Below are 18240 nucleotides of genomic sequence, written 5' to 3'. Positions count from 1 at the left end.
AAGCATGTCAGAAGGGCACTTTTTGGTCAACTGTTTGTATCTTTCCCAAGCTTCATAGAGGGATTCACCTTCTTTCTGCCTGAAGGTTTGAACATCAGCTCTAAGCTTGCTCAGCTTTTGAGGAGGAAAGTACTTGGCTAAGAAAGCCGTGACCAGCTTATCCCAAGAGTTCAGGCTATCTTTAGGTTGAGAGTCCAACCAGATTCTAGCTCTATCTCTTACAGCAAAAGGGAAAAGCATGAGCCTGTAGACTTCAGGATCTACTCCATTAGTCTTAACAGTATCACATATCTGCAAGAATTCAGTTAAGAACTGAAAAGGATCTTCAGATGAAAGTCCATGAAACTTGCAGTTCTGCTGCATCAGAGAAACTAATTGAGGTTTCAGCTCAAAGTTGTTTGCTCCAATGGCAGGAATGGAGATGCTTCTTCCATGTAAATTGGAATTAGGTGCAGTAAAGTCACCAAGCATCTTCCTTTCATTATTATTATTTTCGGCTGCCATCTCTTCTTCCTATTCAAAAATTTCTGAAAGGTTATCTCTGGATTGTTGTAATTTGGCTTCTCTTAATTTTCTTTTCAGAGTCCTTTCAGGTTCTGGATCTGCTTCAACAAGAATGTTCTTGTCCTTGCTCCTGCTCATATGACAAAGAAGAGGGCACAGAAAAGTAATAATAATAATAGAGATCCTTTATACCACAGTATAGGGATCCCTGTGTGAGTAGAAGAAAAGAGGGAGACAAAGAGTGTGATGTAAAGAAAGAAACACAACTGTAAGGATGGCAGAGATGTGAGATGAGATGTTAGTAGATGAATAAATAAATAGAATGAGATGACAGAGGGAGAATTTTCGAAAAATATTTTTGAAAAAGAGTTAGTGATTTTCGAAAATGATTTTTGAAAAAGGTTAGTAATTTTTGAAAAATTTTGAAATCAAAAATAAAAATAATTAGTTAATTAAAAAGAAATTTTGAAAAAGAAGGAAGGGATTTTCGAAAATGAGAGAGAGAGAGTTAGTTAGGTGGTTTTGAAAAAGATAAGAAACAAACAAAAAGTTAGTTAGTTAGTTGAAACAAATTTTGAAAAGATAGGAAGTTAGGAAGTTAGAAAAGATATTTTGAAATCAAATTTTTGAAAAAGATAAGATGAGAAGATATTTTTGAAAAGATATGATAGGAATTAGTTTTTGAAAAAGATTTGATTTTTAAAATCTCAATTAATGACTTGATTCATAAGAAATCACAAGATATGATTCTAGAACTTAAAGTTTGAATCTTTCTTAACAAGCAAGTAACAAACTTCAAATTTTTGAATCAAAACATTAATTGATTATGTTATTTTCGAAAATTTGATATAAAAATAAGAAAAAGATTTTTGAAAAATATTTTTGGAATTTTCGAAAATAACTAAAAATTTTGAAAAAGATTTTGAAAAAGATAAGATTTTCAAATTGAAAATTTGATTTGACTCATGAGAAACAATTTGATTTTAAAAATTTTTGAAAAAGTCAATTCAAATTTTCGAATTTGATGAGAGAAAAAGGGAAAGATATTTTTTTGATTTTTAAATTTTTATGATGCAAGAGAAAAATACTAAAAAGATGCAATGCATGAAATTTTTAGATCAAAACATGTGATGCATGCAAGAATGCTATGAATGTCAAGATGAACACCAAGAACACTTTGAAGATCATGATGAACATCAAGAACATGTTTTTGAAAATTTTTTTATGCAAAGAAAACATGCAAGACACCAAACTTAGAAATCTTTCATGTTTAGACTCTAACAAACGAAAAATGCACATGAAAAACAACAAAAGATGCAAAACAAGAAAAACATCAAGATCAAACAAGAAGACTTACCAAGAACAACTTGAAGATCATGAAGAACACTTTGAATGCATGAAATTTTCGAAAAATGCAAGATGCATATGCAATTGACACCAAACTTATGATATGACTCAAGACTCAAACAAGAAACACAAAAAATATTTTTGATTTTTATGATTTTCTAATTTTTTTGGATTTTTTTTTTCGAAAATTAATTGAAAAAGAAAAATAAGGATTCCAAAATTTTTAATATGAATTCCAGGAATCTTGCCATGTTAGTCTAAAGCTTCAGTCCAGGAATTAGACATGGCTCACTAGCCAGCCAAGCTTTCAATGAAAGCTCCAGTCCAAAACACTAGACATGGCCAATGGCCAGCCAAGCTTCAGCATGTAATTCAGACATGACATGCCTGACATACCCTACAGTCGTGTAAAAGTGATGGTTGGAAGCCTCAGTCCAAACGAATTTAGACATGGCTTTACAGCTAGCCAGGCTTCACATGCTTCATGAAACACTAGAATTCATTCTTTAAAAATTTTGAATAAAATTTTTGAAAACATTTTTTTTATATTATTATTTTTTTTTTCGAAAACAAAGGAGAAAATTTTGAAATATTTTTGAAAAAATTTTTTGAAAAGAAAACAAAAAAGAAAATTACCTAATCTGAGCAACAGGATGAACCGTCAGTTGTCCAAACTCAAACAAACCCCGGCAACGGCGCCAAAAACTTGGTGCACGAAATTGTGATGTCCAAGCTCAAACAATCCCTGGCAACGTGAGCAACTTGGTACGCGCAATCGTGATTACACTTTGATTATGTAAAATTCATGGCTCTTTCTTTCCCTGGCAATGGCGCCAAGAACATGGTGCCAATACCATGGTTCACAACTTCGATACAACTAACCAGCAAGTGCACTGGGTCGTCCAAGTAATACCTTACGTGAGTAAGGGTCGAATCCCACGGAGATTGTTGGTATGAAGCAAGCTATGGTCACCTTGCAAATCTCAGTCAGGCAGATATCAAATGGTTATAGAGTTTTCGAATAGTAAATAATAGAATAGGGATAGAGGTACTTATGTAAATCGTTGGTGAGAATTTCAGATAAGCGAATGGAGATGCTTTCGTTCCTCTGAACCTCTGCTTTCCTGCTATCTTCATCCAATCAGTCTTACTCCTTTCCATGGCTGGCTTTATGCAAGGGCATCACTGTTGTCAGTGGCTACATCCCCTCCTCTCAGTGAAAAATATGCTCACATGCTCTGTCACAGCACGGCTAATCATCTGTCGGTTCTCGATCATGCTGGAATAGGATTCACCCTCCTTTTGCGTCTGTCACTAACGCCCAGCAATCGCGATTTTGAACCTCGTCACAGTCATTCAATCATTGAATCCTACTCGGAATACCACAGACAAGGTTTAGACTTTCCGGATTCTCTTGAATGCCGCCATCATTCTAGCTTACGCCACGAAGATTCCGGTTAAGAGATCTAAGAGATATTCATTCTAGCTTATTTCATGTAGAACGGAAGTGTTTGTCAGGCACGTGTTCATAGGGGAGAATGGTGATGAGCGTCACACATAATCATCACCTTCATCATGTTCTTGGGTGCGAATGGATATCTTAGAAGCGAAATAAGATGAATTGAATAGAAAACAGTAGTACTTTGCATTAATCTTAGAGGAACAGCAGAGCTCCACACCTTAATCTATGGAGTGTAGAAACTCTACCGTATGAAAATACATAAGTGAAGGTCCAGGCATGGCCGTGTGGCCAGCCCCCATGGTCTAAGAACAATGCGTTCCCAGATTGTTAAAAAGACGTCTAATACAATAGTGAAAGGTCCTATTTATAATAAACTAGCTACTAGGATTTACATGAGTAAGTAATTGATGCATAAATCCACTTCTGGGGCCTACTTGGTGTGTGCTTGGGCTGAGCCTTAAGTGTTGCACGTGTAGAGGTCCTCCTTGGAGTTGAACGCCAGCTTTTGTGCCAGTTTGGGCGTTCAACTCTGGTTTTGGCTCCTTTTCTGGCGCTGGACGCCAGATTTGGGTAGAAAGCTGGCGTTGAACGCCAGTTTACGTTATCTATTCTTGGCCAAAGTATGGACTATTATATATTGTTGGAAAGCCCTGGAAGTCTACTTTCCAATGCAATTGGAAGAGCGCCATTTCGAGTTCTGTAGCTCCAGAAAATCCACTTTGAGTGCAAGGAGGTCAGAATCCAACAGCATCAGCAGTCCTTCTTCAACCTCTGAATCTGATTTTTGCTCAAGTCCCTCAATTTCAGCCAGAAAATACCTGAAATCACAGAAAAACACACAAACTCATAGTAAAGTCCAGAAATGTGAATTTAAGATAAAAACTAATGAAAACATCCCTAAAAGTAACTAGATCCTACTAAAAACATACTAAAAACAATGCCAAAAAGCGTATAAATTATCCGCTCATCAATATCCTCATTGGAGCTTCCATTTCCTACAACATAGTTTGAACTATACTCATATCCAAAAGGATGAGAATTCATGATGAAAGAGAAAATAAAAAACAAAGATTAATAAGAAACAAAGAAGATAAATTCTAAACTAGCAAAAACTAGCAAATAAACCAAAATTTAAGCTACTAACAATATATACAATAGCCAATAATATAGCACCATTGTTCCTCGGCAACGGCGCCATTTTGATGAGCGTTAGACTCTTGTTGACATAGAATTTTTCAATTGAATTATCATTGGAAGTATAGTCCTAGACCAACAAAGAGTCCTCTCATACAAAAATTTATGGTTTTGTCACAGATAACAAACCCCTAATAAGAAATAACCGAAGTATTTGGACTCCGGGTCGTCTCCCTAGGAAACAATGTAGTGCTTAGTTATTGGCTATGATGGGGTAAAGAGTGGGGTTTTGGTTCATAAGATGGCAAGAAAAGTAGATTTAGCAAGCAAGTAAAGAAAGCAAAATAAAGAACTCTTGGCTAAGACTTGAGTAATTGAGATCACCATCCTTGTCAACAAATCGAATATTGATAATCATGAGAGGCCAACCTATTAAGTCTACTTCCCAAAAGGTTTAAGTACGTAAAATTTACTCCTAAGCTTGAAGTACGTCAAATAGATTTGATCACATCCACCCTTAAGTCCTAACCTACCAACTAATTAACTTAGTAGTGGGTTAGTGTCAATAGGTATCAAATTGATCACCATGAGTTCTCAAATCACCAATTCCATCATACCCAATGACTCAAGATTACCCAATTCCCTTGGCTTAGACCAAGAGTTGACGAAACTACTCAAAAACTAAAGAGAACATTTCATCAAACACATAGAGTGCAATAAAAGTAAACTTCATAAATTGCAAGAATAGTAACATCTAACAACTACTAATGTGCAAGAAAATTGAGATCAACAACTCAAATCAACAATGAAGAAACATCAAGCATTAAATTGCATTAAAAGTAAATCAAATCTAACATGAGTTCATCATCACAAAAGAGAGCAAAATGAAAAATTAACATCACAATTAAGAGAATCAAGATGTAGAAATGAGAAATTATAAAAGAAACAAGATGAGATCAAGTAATTAAACATGAATTTAGAATAATCTAACCTAATCCTAACCTAATTCTAGAGAGAAGAGGGAGCTTCTCTCTCTAGAAAACTAACTAAAGGCTCATCTTGGCTAAACTAATTGCTCCCCCCTTTTGCTTGGACTTCAATTCTGCATGAAATACACTCAGAAACAAGTTGGAATTGGTACTGGGCAGCTCAGAAATCACCCCCAGCGTTTTTCCTTTAAGTGGGCCATGTAAGAGTATTGGCGCGTGCACGCCATGTGCGCGTGAGCGTCAATAGGCAAATTTTCCACCCGTGCGGACGCGGCAAGTACGCATGCGCGTCTATTGGTGAGACCACTTTTGCGTGTGCGCGTCCTTTAATGTATTCCCAATCTTTGTTTCTTCATGCATTCTCCCCTTTGTATGCTTTTCTATTCATTTCTTCCATCCAATACTTGCCTTGTAAACCTGAAATCACTCAACACACACATCAAGGCATCGAATGGAATTAAAGTGAATCAAAATTACTAATTTAAGGCCTAAAAAGCATGTTTTTATACTTAAGAAAAATTCAAGGGAGAATTACAAAACCATGCTATTTTATTGAATAAATGTGGAAAAAGGTGGTAAAATCCCCCAAAATAAGCACAAGATAAATCACGAAATCGGGATTTATCAAATCTCCCCACACTTAAACTAAGCATGTCCTCATGCATGCTAAAATAAAAAAGAAGCAAAGGGTATTAACATTTATTCAATGCAACTAACTAAATGCAATCTATTTTCATGATATAATGGCTTAGTCAAGATAAATCAATCTCCAAGAATACACATGCAAGCACAAGGGCTAAGGTATTAGCAATCAAAGCAAACCACAATTGGATTGAATCATTGAAAGAATTCACAAACTTGCAAGAAAAGATGATAATGGGTGGAAACATGTAATTGAGCGATTGAACCCTCGCCGGATGTGTATCCGCTCTATGCACTCAAGTATATGGGGTTGCTTCACTCATTTCTCCCCTAATCATGCTTTCCAAGATTTGTTTTTCATCTAACAATCAACAATTATTTTATGCATGCATACAAATATCAAGAGGACTTCCCATAGGTTGTAATGGGGCTAGGGTTAAGGTAGGATGCATATGGTCAAGTGAGCTTAAAATTTGAATCTTTGATTAACTTAAACTTCCCACCTAACCTATGAAAACCTAAACAATTCTAAACAAACTTAGCTATCCATTCTTCACTTTTCACATACTCATGCAATTCCTTTTTAATACCTTACATATGTGTTGAATTTATGAAACCTTAAACCTCGGGACCCTTTGTTCCCTTTTTGTTGCAATATTAAAAAAAATTTTTTTAGCTAAAATATATACAAAAACATCAATGCATATGGCTTACATGTGATTACTACATGAGTATGTACCCAATTCTTGAGAAATTTTCAACAAACACATAAATACGCTTTTATCTATAACCAATGTACCCAACCTTCCCAAAATCAAGTAATGAACACTCTCACTAGCTTAAGCTAATCAAAGATCGAAACAAGAGACATTTATTGTTTTTCACTTAAGCTTGTAATGTGCTATAATAATGAACAAATGGGTTAAGCATAGGCTCAAATTGGTTATCAATGGAAGATAAAAGGTAGGCTTATTTGGGTAAGTGAGCTATTTGAACAATGGCCTCAATCATGTAAATGCATATATACACAAAATAATGGACATATAGAATTAAACAAATAAAAGATTACAATCATAGACAGAGAATAATGCACACAAGAATGAAAATAAGTGGTTATATATGATGTAACCACACAATTAGGCTCAAACCTCACATGCTTGTGTTCTTTGCTCAAAACATGATCCACAAGTATATAGTTCAAACAAGTTCTAAAAATTTTTTTTCAACCAATTGGGTGGTACCCTAAAAATGAAATTCTTGGAAATTTTCTAAAACATAATTCTTATACAAAAAGGATCAACTAGAATTTATCAATCCAAAACACTTTTCTAATCACAATCAAAAACTAAGATTTAAAACATAAAGTAGCAGAAAACAGAAATAGATGTCCAAAAGTTCACCACATAAATGCAAATATCGGTCACGAACGGTGACCTCCCCACACTTTAGAATCAAGCATCGTCCTCGATGCTACTGTTGAAGTTCGGGATGGGGGTCAACAATCGCGCCGGGCTCTTCAGGCTTGGGCTGTGGGACTGGGACTGGCTGTGGCTCTGGATGTGGCTGTGGATCCTCAGGAGGCTGCTGGACCTCAATGGTGGCATGTGTCTCTAGAGGTGCATCCTGATGAATCGGCTTCTGAGCCGGCTCCTCCTCCTGATCCTGCTCATCGGAAGCGGGAGAATCTGGAAGCTCGATGCCCTGTGATACAAACACCTGGTCGATGCGATCGAGACGTTGCATGACACGACACTCGAAGCGCTCCATGAAGCGGAGGAGGTGCTGCACCAACAGATAAGTCGGCTCAGGTGCTGGTGGCGGTGGTGGTATGGGTGCTGCGGCTGCTGCTGACGATGAGGGCTGAGCTGCCTCCTCCACTGCTCTGGCTCGGGAACGGCGTTTGGGTGGGGGGTTCTCGTGCACCCACCCACCCCATGGAATGGTAGTCTCCTTGTCATCGTCATCTGGGGGTGGTGGCGTCACATCATCATCCTCCCATGGGACACCTGCCAGCTCAATCATGCTGGTGACCAGTGAAGGAAAGGGTAGCAAGCCGCGAATATGAGCTCTTCACATACTATGCCTGATCAGTCGGGGGAAGTTCACCTCCTTCCCTTCCATCACACACCCAATCAGAATCAGCATATCCATCGGAATATCTGAAAAGTGAGTGGTGGAAAAGACATACTGGGCGAAGATATGCTGCCAGGTCTTGGCCTCCTTCATCAGATAAGCGAAGCGCATCCCCTTGGGCTTCTTGTTGTTCGAATCCATCACCCATGGAGCGTCTGGTGTGGCAATCACGCGCTTAAGCGCCTCATAGTCAAAAGTCATGGAGAGGATAGCTACCTCTGCCTGTCTATAGGCACAGGTCTCATCAGGACGATGGTGGCAAAGCAGTGCATCCCCGATAGCATCCTCAGTGATCATAATCTCTCTACCCCGCAGCTGCACTGAATCAATATTGGCTCGAAAGAAGTTGCAATAAAATTCTCTCACCCATGAAGTGTTCACCCTCCCCAAATCTCTGTCAACAAAGTCCAATCCTAACTCCAGAATGCGGGTGTTAATGGCACGCCTCACATCATTGGAAAGGAGTAGTTTCTTTTCAATGTTCAGATTTTTCTTCCGGAAGTCAGAGAAGCGAAGCTCACAGTAGAGGTTTGGGAATTTGATTGGATCAGTGGGTGGTAGCAACTGATTTTCCTTGTCCACCTCATTCAGCGGATTCTTAGCATAATTTGCATAGGGAGAGGGGGTAGAGTTCTTAGAGCGCTTCCTCTTTTTGGAGGTAGTGGCTATAGCCTTTCCTTTGTCTGACATTCTGAAAAATAGAGATGATACAATATAAGCAAATAGCCAAAATAGATACAAAGCACTCAAAGTAAAGCATATTCATGAAGTGAATAAAGAGAGGAGATTTCTTGAAATGCAAGCAACAAAATTCAGAATTCAAATTATACTTCAAACCAAGAAATCAACCCACATTTGCACATTACTTGTTCAACAAGTCTAAGAAACACCATATCCAAAATAATGATCAAAGAGTTAGGTTGAGAACCAAAAGAAGTTAGTTGGTTAAACAGATTAGAGTTAGAAATCAGTTTGAAAATCAGTGATATGGTGGTTACTAGCTCAATTCAAAAGAGAATGCACAAAATAGGAATGTAAGCATGTTCACAATCATGAAATGCATCAAGTCATTGATGATGAAATATGGTGTAACTAGAAAGCAACTAATATGGAACAGACCATCAATCAATGCAAGAATCACTAGAGTTATGTGAATTGGTGTTGGTACATGAGACATAAAAACACCACAAGCACTTTAAGAGAAAATTTTATTCAAGTGCAGCTTGAATCTAAAAAAATGTTTTGTCTCAAGCTGCACTTGACACAAAAACACCACAAGCACTTAACCGGGGAACTCTCTTTTAGTTCTGATTTTTCTTTCAGTTACTCTCAGACAGTGGTGCTCAAAAACTTTGGTATACTCTGTTAAATGCACGTGATCTCGACTCTTAGTGCTCTATCTCAAGGATTACTTGACACATTTACAGCACAAGCATATGACTAGGAAAACAACTCTTTGAGCTTTTAATCATATTTGACCTTCCTAGTCATTGATGCTCAGAGTCTTGGACTTCGCTTTTCTTTATTTTCTTTTTGCTGTTTCTTTTGCTTCAAGGATTAAGCTTTTATTTACTTCAGAGAGTTCATCATAGTTCTCTAAATTCTTGTTCCTCATGCATCAACATCCTTTGATTCAAATTCAAATATGCACTGTTCATATCATACATTCAGAATCATAGATAATACCACCACATTTAAGTAAATAAGACTACTCTTCAATCTAAACTCAATTTCTCATGCAATACATCACTTCTTTTTCTTTTTCTTTTTAGATTCAAGCTCATTGAGCGGTACATGAGACATCTCTTCAATTAAAAGATAAATAACTGAAATTTAAAAATAAAAAAATTAAACTAGAACCTAGGACTCAAAATTTCTAAAGATCATGCAGACATTCAAGTAAAATAGCAGAAAATAGGAATATAGCATAATTAGAACAGAAGAAAATATAGAATGAAAGGAACTCAACCACCTCAGTTATCCTAGTGGCCGTCTCATTCTTCAGGTTGTACTCCTCCGTGAAGATAATTCGCCTCACTTTGGTGCCATTAAAATAAACAGAAATGCCACAAGTGAAGCGACAACACCAAACTTAAAAGTTTGCTTGTCCTCAAGCAAAGAAAAACTGAAAACAAGGAGGGACATAAAAAGTGCACAGATGAGTACAAACAAAAATTATTACAAAAGAAGAAGAAAATGATAAAAGGATAAGAGAATTTAAAATTAATTAAAATATTTTTTTTAGATATATATATTTTTTTTGTTTTTATTATATATATATATATGGGTAGTTACGTTGCTATAGGGAGGTTTGCTTTAGTTAATGGGTATATATGGGGAAGGGAATCTAATCAGGGGGTGGGGACCAAATCAAATTGATTTGGTATGGAATAAAATGTGATTTGGTTTTAACTAAGACAAGAAGAACAAGCTGGCGCCTAACTGGATGGAGTTGGAGTTAGGCACCAGGCCTCCCGCATTGCATGCTTCATCTTGCACCTAACTTGTTGAAATCCAAGTTAGGCGTGAACAACTCGCCTCTCTTTTTTTTTTGTTGAATGGCGCCTAACTTCATTGGTGGCAAGTTAGGCGCCACCCTAGCAGAGACAATTCATGAAGTGTGCGTATCATATGGCACCTAACTTGACAAATCCAAGTTAGGCGCCGCCCCTCCAAAGACATTTGGCCAAGTTAGTATCAAATGTGGCGCCTAACTTCATATTCTCAAGTTAGGCACCACCCAGTCCGAATCCAACTCCTCCAAGGTGTCCGAAATTCCTTCTAATTGCATCTGTTCCTATTTTTAACATTCTGCATGACCAAAATACATGTAAAACAAAGGAAAAGCAGTAGAAACTCAAACAAAATAAATAAATAAATAAATAAATAAATAAATAAATAAATAAATAAATAAATAAATAAATAAATAAATAAATAAAATCAAAGTAAAAATCAAACTTAAGGATACAAAAACATCAGATTGCCTCCCGACAAGTGCTTCTTTACCGTCACTAGCTTGACGGTCAGCTCCTCTAAGGAGGTGGGTGATCATAGGGGATTAGCTCTTCACCCTTCACTGTGAACTTCTTTCCTGTGCTCTCATGGATTAACTCTATATGATCAAGAGACAGGATCCTGTTCACTATATGAGGAAGGATTGTGCATGTAGTGGGAATCTTTTTATTTCTCCATCCCCTGGGTACTTTCTTCTTTTTGAGAACCTTCTCCTTGGTGGATGATGCATTCCCGACACCAAACTTAAGTTTGATGTCATGGGAAATTTTGTTGATTGTCACCAAAGAAAGTTTGAGCTGCAAATCCTGTGGTGCATCATCAGAGAGTTCTTGAAGGTTTAGATCAATAAGCTCAGTCTGCATGCAACTCTCTTCTTCACCTGCTGAATGCATATCTTTGAAGACATAAAAGACCAGTTGCTCATCATGCACTCTAAGCACTAATTCACCTACTTCTACATCAATTAGAGCTCTTCCAGTGGCTAGGAATGGCCTTTCTAGAATTATAGAGGCATTCTCATCCTCCCCCATGTCAAGAATCACAAAATCTGCTGAGAGGAAGAACTTACCCATTTTGACCAAGATATTCTCCACTAATCCATATGCAGGCTTTAGAGATTTGTCTTCCATCTGTAATGCTATCCTTGTGGGTTGTGCCTCTTGGATTTGCAACTTCTTCATCACAGACAAGGGAATTAGATTTATGCTTGCACCCAGATCACATAGGGCTTTCTCAAAGGTGGTGCTCCCAATGGTACATGGAATTTGAAAGCTCCCTGGATCTGGCATCTTTCTTGGCAAGTTATTCTGAATTATGGCACTACATTCCTTAGTCAAGACCACTGTCTCATCTCCCTTTAAAGGCTTCTTCTTTGACAACAACTCCTTCATAAACTTGACATAGAGAAGCATTTGCTCCAAAACCTCAGCAAAAGGAATATTAATTTGTAACTTTCTGAAAACTTCCAAAAACTTTGAAAACTGCTTGTCCTTGGTCTCCTTTTGAAGTCTCTAAGGATATGGTATCTCAGGCTTGTATTCAGGAGCTTTAGGTAATGTTGGATGTGTGTCAAGAGTGACTGGAAAAGGATTGTCTGCACACCTAGGAGGGGCGTGTACTACTGTGTCTTCAGTCTGCTTTGGAGCTTCTTTTTCAACCGGCTCCTCAGTAACTTGTGCTTTCGTACTTGCCACTTGTCCAATTATCAAGGTGATAGCCTTGCACTCCTCTCTTGGATTTGGAATTGTGTTACCAGGAAGGCTATTAGTGGTCCTCTGATCAATTTCATTAACTTTTGTGGCTAATTGACCCATCTGAATCTCCAAGTTCTTGATTAATGCTCTGGTTTCCTGTATAAAACTCCCCATTAGTGCTTTCAAATCAGTGTTCTTCTGTGATTGAGAATTTGCTTGCTGAGGTGGTTGTTGTTGAGATGACTGAAACTAGCGGTTATTAAAATTATTCCGTTGAAAACCGCCCTGAGAATTATTATTAAAATTCTGTGGCCTCTGAGGTTGCTCTTTCCACCCTAAATTTGGGTGATTTCTCCACCCTTGATTATAGATCTTGGCATATGGATCAGTATTGGGGTTTCTAGGACCATTTCTCATATAGTTGACCTGCTCAGAGGTAAATTGAGCATAGTCATAGTTCTCACCTTGCATGAAGCTACCATTCATGTCATAAGGAGCCTCTTGAGGGGCATTCTGAGTACTAACAGCTGAAACCTGCATCCTACTCAAGTGTTGAGTAAGCATATTAATCTGTTGAGACATAACTTTGTTCTGAGAGAGAATCGCATCCAAGGTCTCCACTTCCAAAATGCCTTTCTTTTGAGGAGTCCCAGAGTTCACAAGATTCCTATTAGAGGAGTAAAGATATTGGTTGTTAGTAACCAATTCAATAAGCTCAGTAGTCTCTTCTGCTATTTTCTTCATGTGCAATGAACCACCTGCAGAATTATCTAAACACATTTTGGACATTTCACAGAGGCCCTCATAAAAGATCTCCAGCTAGGTCCATTTAGAAAACATGTCAGGGGGCATTGCCTGGTTAGCAGCTTGTACCTCTCACAGACTTCATAAAGGGTCTCACAATCTCTCTGCTTGAAGGTCTGAATATCCACCCTTAGCTTAGTCAGCTTCTGTGGTGCAAAGAATTTGGACAAAAATCCAGTGACTACATTATCCCAAGTGTTCAGGCTCTCCTTGGGCTGAGAATCTAGCCACAGCTTTGCTCTATCCCTCACAGCAAATAGAAAGAGCATGAGCTTGTAAACCTCAAGATTCACTCTATTTGTTTTTACAGTGTCACAAATCTGCAGAAAGTTAGAGATAAATTGATTTAGATCTTCCTGCGGGAGTTCGTGATACTGACAATTTTGCTGCACTAGAGTGACTAACTGAGACTTTAGCTCAGTTGTTTGCAGCTATAGGAGGCACCATAATACTATTCCCATAAGATCTGGATTGGGGGAAGTGTATGAGCCAAGCACTCTTCTAGGTTATTCATTCTCATTCGGATTTGCCACATTGGCATTAACAGCACGATTATGATCCATAGTGGACTTTGCAGCTTCCTTTTCAAAGGTCTCACTTAGATTTTCACTAGCCTTATAAAGTCTAGCTTGTTGCAAGCGCCCCTTGAAGGTCCTCTCAGGTTTAGGATCAAAATAAAGAAGGGGCTCTTTATCGATGTTCCTGCTTATAAACAAACAGAAAACAAAGGAAAGTGGGAACCTCTATGTCAGAGTGCAGAGAATTCCTAATGAGATAACCCGTGTAAAAGAAATAAAATAAAATAAACTAAACAACTAAAGCAGAACAATTCAAAAATCACTAAACAGAAATTGGGAAAAAATTTTTTTTTCGAAAATTAAAAAATAAAAATAAATAGAAAAATCAAATAAAATACTAGGGGACACCAAACTTAACTTCAGAAATTAAGAAACCTTAATTGATGCAGAATTCAAAAATTAAAGCAAAAAAACAATTAGAACTAATAAAATAGAAAAATAAAAATAAAAGTAAAAATAATGCAAGGAACAAACGAAACTAAAGTGAAAAAAATAAAAAAAAAAGAACTATAAAAATAAAAGACACATAAAACAACAGGATAAATAAATAATTTTAATAACTAATAACGAAAATGAAAATTAAAAAGGAAAGTAAAAGAAACGAATACAGGGGGCTGGGTGAACGAAAAGCAAGAAAAAAAATAAAGGTAAAGAATGAAAAATAAAAATTAATAATACTAAAATAAAACTAATTAGAAGAAAAATTATCTAATCTAAGCAATTAAACAACTGGTAGTTGTCAATCACAGTCAATCCCTGGCAACGGCGCCAAAAACTTGTGCGGAATTTATAATCCACAAACGAACCGGCAAGTGCACCGGGTCATACCAAGTAGTACCTCAAGTGAATGAGGGTCGATCCCACGAGGATTGATGGACTAAGCAACAATAATTGCATGATTTACTTAGTTAGACAAGCAGAAAAGACCATTTGGGTCTCAAATGCATTAAATAGTAAATTTCAGAAAATTAATAAAGCAAGCAGTAAACTGGTGTGAAGAATATATGAGTAAAACAGTTAAGGTTTCAGAGATGTTTATTTTTCGGATTAACTTTTCACACCAGCTACTTTAATTATGCAAGATTCAATTCATGGCAAACTATAGGTGACTAAATCCTAATTCCTTAGACCTTTTTAGTCTCCTCTAACCTTCATCAACCACCAATTCCTTGGTCACTTGATTCCAATTAGAGGGTTAAGTTCAAATCTAGTTTATGTGCCATAGAAACCCTAATTATCCAAACATAAGAGGATTATATGTCACGTATCCTGTAAAGTCCAGATAATTTGTGATTTAGGAGAATTTGTTTTCAAGCTGTTGTTAAGGTAAAGAGCTTTTCCAAGTTTTACAAGAACTCAAATAGAATAAGGGTCATACTTCCGTTCCACCCAGATTCATAAGATAAAGAACGAAAACAATTCTTAAAATTGAAATCAGTACATGAATTAAAATAGAAAAGTAATAGTATCAATCCATACAATAAACAGAGCTCCTAACCTTAACAGTGGAGGTTTAGTTGCTCATGATTCAGAGAGAAAACTAGGGTTCTGTAAAACTATAAAGTGCGAAATGAGGTAAGAGAGAAGAGAAGAGCCCGAAGGGATAATTCTTTTCCCTTTTATATCTAATCCTAATTAATGTAAAATATATTTTCTAAAACTAAATAATATATTTTCCTATTTGTAATAAAAATAAAAGTTTTAATCAAAATTTATATAACATCTTCGCTGCTTGCTTCATCATGCGCTGGGATTTGGAGTGCGCTTTCAAGCTTTGGCGCCTAACTTCACTAGGCGTGGAGGGTGCAGCAAGTAATTGAAAGGCAAGTGCTTCTTCCAACACCTAACTTGGAGAATCCTAAGTTAGGCGCCACCAAAACCGTACAGCTGGAAAAGAAGTGTATACTATTATACATCGTTGGAATGTCTAGAAGTTATCTTTTCAATGCCACTGAAATCACATCAATTAGACCTCTATAAGTCAAGTTATTTTGTATAAGGAGGTCAGGGTTGACAGCATCATCCACTTTCTTCCTTTTCTTCTATACAATTCTGTCAAATCCATTCGAATGCTACCTAAAATAAATAGAATTGCACACAATGCAAAGTAGCATCCATTGTAGCTAAAAAGTAGTTAAATCTTGATTGAATTTACAAATTCACATGCAAATTCACTAGGAAAAGATAGAAAAGATGCTCACGCATCACACATGGAGAGATATTTTTTTCTACTTAGAAAAGGATCATGTGTCCGTACATAGGTGTGCGTACGCACAAAGAGCGAAAATGGCTGAGGTGTGCACGCACAGAGAGGTGTGAGCGCTCTCGGCAGCAGTGCTACAAATGAGTTGGCATACGCAAACATGGGTGCGTACACATAGAATGCACGAAAAGGGGTTGGTGTGCGAACGCACAAGTCTGTGCACACACACATAGGGCGAAAAAGACCGGGATGCACACGCACAAAGACGTGTGAGTGCTCCCAACAGGAGCTGCGTAAAAGGGTTGGCGTATGCATCTAGGGGTGCGTATGCACAAGTCGCAGAATTCAGTGATTGTGTGCGTATGGACAAGGGTGTGCGTATGCACACTGCCCTGTTTCTCCAAAAACTTTTGCCTCAATTCCTAAGACACTCAACTTAAGCTCAACAAAAGTTTTAACCTAAAACATCTAGAAAATCATCAACTCATGATCCATATGAAAATCAACCTATCTTTGTTCAAAATTAAACTAATCCTAAGCTAACCAAGAGAAACAAAAATGCAATTAAGTCAAATTATAAACAAAGAGAAGGGTTAGAACGATGTTACCATGGTGGAGTGTCTCCCACTTAGCACTTTGGTTTAACATCCTTAAGTTGGACGTGCATAAATTCAATGATCACTACTTGAAGCCTCTCCAAGGAGGAAAATCTCTAACTCCTTGGCATGCTTAGCTTGTGTGTGCTCCAATAACTTAGGCTCCTTGACAACTTTTTCTTCCTCTTGACCGACATTAAACTCAATCATTTTCTCTTCAATTAGATCACACCTAAAGATAGAATATACTTCATGGAGTGGTTTCTTGGCTCCATCCAAGGTGAATTTCACCACTTTCCCTTCAACTTCAAATGAATAAGCTCCTGAAAAGGCATCCAACTTGAATCTAGATGTCTTCAAAAACGGCCGCCCAAAGAGGATGGAAGATGGGTTATCCGAATCAATTGGAGGTGTCTCCAAAATGTGAAAGTCCACCAAAAATAGCAATTCTTGAATATTCACCAACATATTCTCCGCAATTCCCACAACCAACATAATACTCTTGTCCACCAACACAAATCTTGCTCCGGACCACTTTAAGGGCGACAAATTCAACTTTTCATAGATAGGGAGAGGCATGATGCTCACACAAGCTCCCAAGTCACACATGCAATCCATGAACTTCATTCCACCAATCACACAAGTCACCAAGTAAGGGCTGGGATCACTATACTTTTTTAGAATAAGAGAAGAAATAGAGTCATTTACCGGACTCTTGCCTAGCTCACCAATTTTCTCCTTGTGAGTGCAAACATCCTTCAGAAATTTGGCATATTTTGGAACTTGTTGGATGGCTTGAAAAAGAGGAACGATAACCTCCACATTCTTGAAAATTTCCACCACATTAAGGTCAAAGTCCTCATGCTTCTTGGCCTTTTTAGCCACCGACAGAAAAGGAATTGGTATAGGCTCCTCAAGGGGATTTTTTCTTTTGGGCTCTTTGACCTTCAATGGATCCTCCTCTTCTCTTGCAACGTCTTCCTTTTCTCTCCCATTCAATTCTATCTCCTCTTCGATTTTTTCATTGTGGGTTTCCTTGCTTATACTTGTAGGCTTAAGACCAATTTCATCCAATTTTGTACCACTCCTTAGGGTGATTGAATTAATGCTTCCCTTGGAGTTTGGTTGAGGTTGAGAAGGTAGGCCACTCGAGGTAGAAGCTTGAGGGGTGTTGTGATTGTTGGAAGGAGATAGAGTCAACTGGGATAAGACTTCGGCAATGGTTGCCATGTAGGTTTCTTGCTTCTTGTGGAACTCCAGTTGCTCTTGTATGAAGCTTTGAAGTGCGTCATTCATATAAGGTTGATTTGAAGAGGATGGTTGATTATTTTGGTGAAGTGTAGGCCTAGTGTGCAGTGGTTGATATCTTGCTTGAGGTTGGGAGTGTGATTATTGATTAGGTTGTGGGTGGGGTGGGCTTTGTGGTTGATTTGATTAGTAGTGGGGTTGAGGTGGTTGTTGGTAAGGTTGTTGGCCTTGAGAGGGTTGGTGATAGTAAGCTTGTTGAGTTGAAAAAGGTTGAGCTTGAGAGGATTAATTCCTCCTTTGATTTGAGTTGTCTCTCCACCCTTGACATTGGTTTCCTCCATAATGGTAAGATCCTTGATTGCCTTGATTGAAATTGGACCTTTGTGGATAGG

At 37.6% G+C, this 18240-nt stretch overlaps 1 protein-coding gene and 1 non-coding gene across 2 annotated transcripts; one reads left to right on the top strand and one right to left on the bottom strand.

Moving 5' to 3' along the window:
- On the top strand, window positions 1–108 carry LOC148555040 (small nucleolar RNA R71). Its single transcript, XR_015887573.1, has one exon. It is a non-coding gene; the product is annotated as a small nucleolar RNA R71 (small nucleolar RNA).
- A 16567-nt stretch (window positions 109–16675) lies between these two features.
- Window positions 16676–17830, bottom strand: LOC148555039 (uncharacterized). Its single transcript, XM_088490581.1, has one exon. The coding sequence runs from the start codon at window positions 17828–17830 to the stop codon at window positions 16676–16678; it is 1155 nt and encodes a 384-aa protein (XP_088346707.1).
- Between the last annotated feature and the right edge of the window lie 410 nt (window positions 17831–18240).

Source organism: Arachis ipaensis, chromosome B6 (assembly GCF_059453495.1).
Source record: "Arachis ipaensis isolate K30076 ecotype BB chromosome B6, ASM5945349v1, whole genome shotgun sequence".
Taxonomy (NCBI): Eukaryota; Viridiplantae; Streptophyta; class Magnoliopsida; order Fabales; family Fabaceae; genus Arachis; species Arachis ipaensis.
The sequence above is the reverse complement of the archived record's forward strand: the minus strand, read 5'-3'. Positions and strand labels throughout refer to the sequence as shown.

Coding starts and splice junctions, on each gene's coding strand:
- LOC148555039 (XM_088490581.1), bottom strand. CDS start 17,830: ATGGCAACCATTGCCGAAGTCTTATCCCAGTTGACTCTATCTCCTTCC.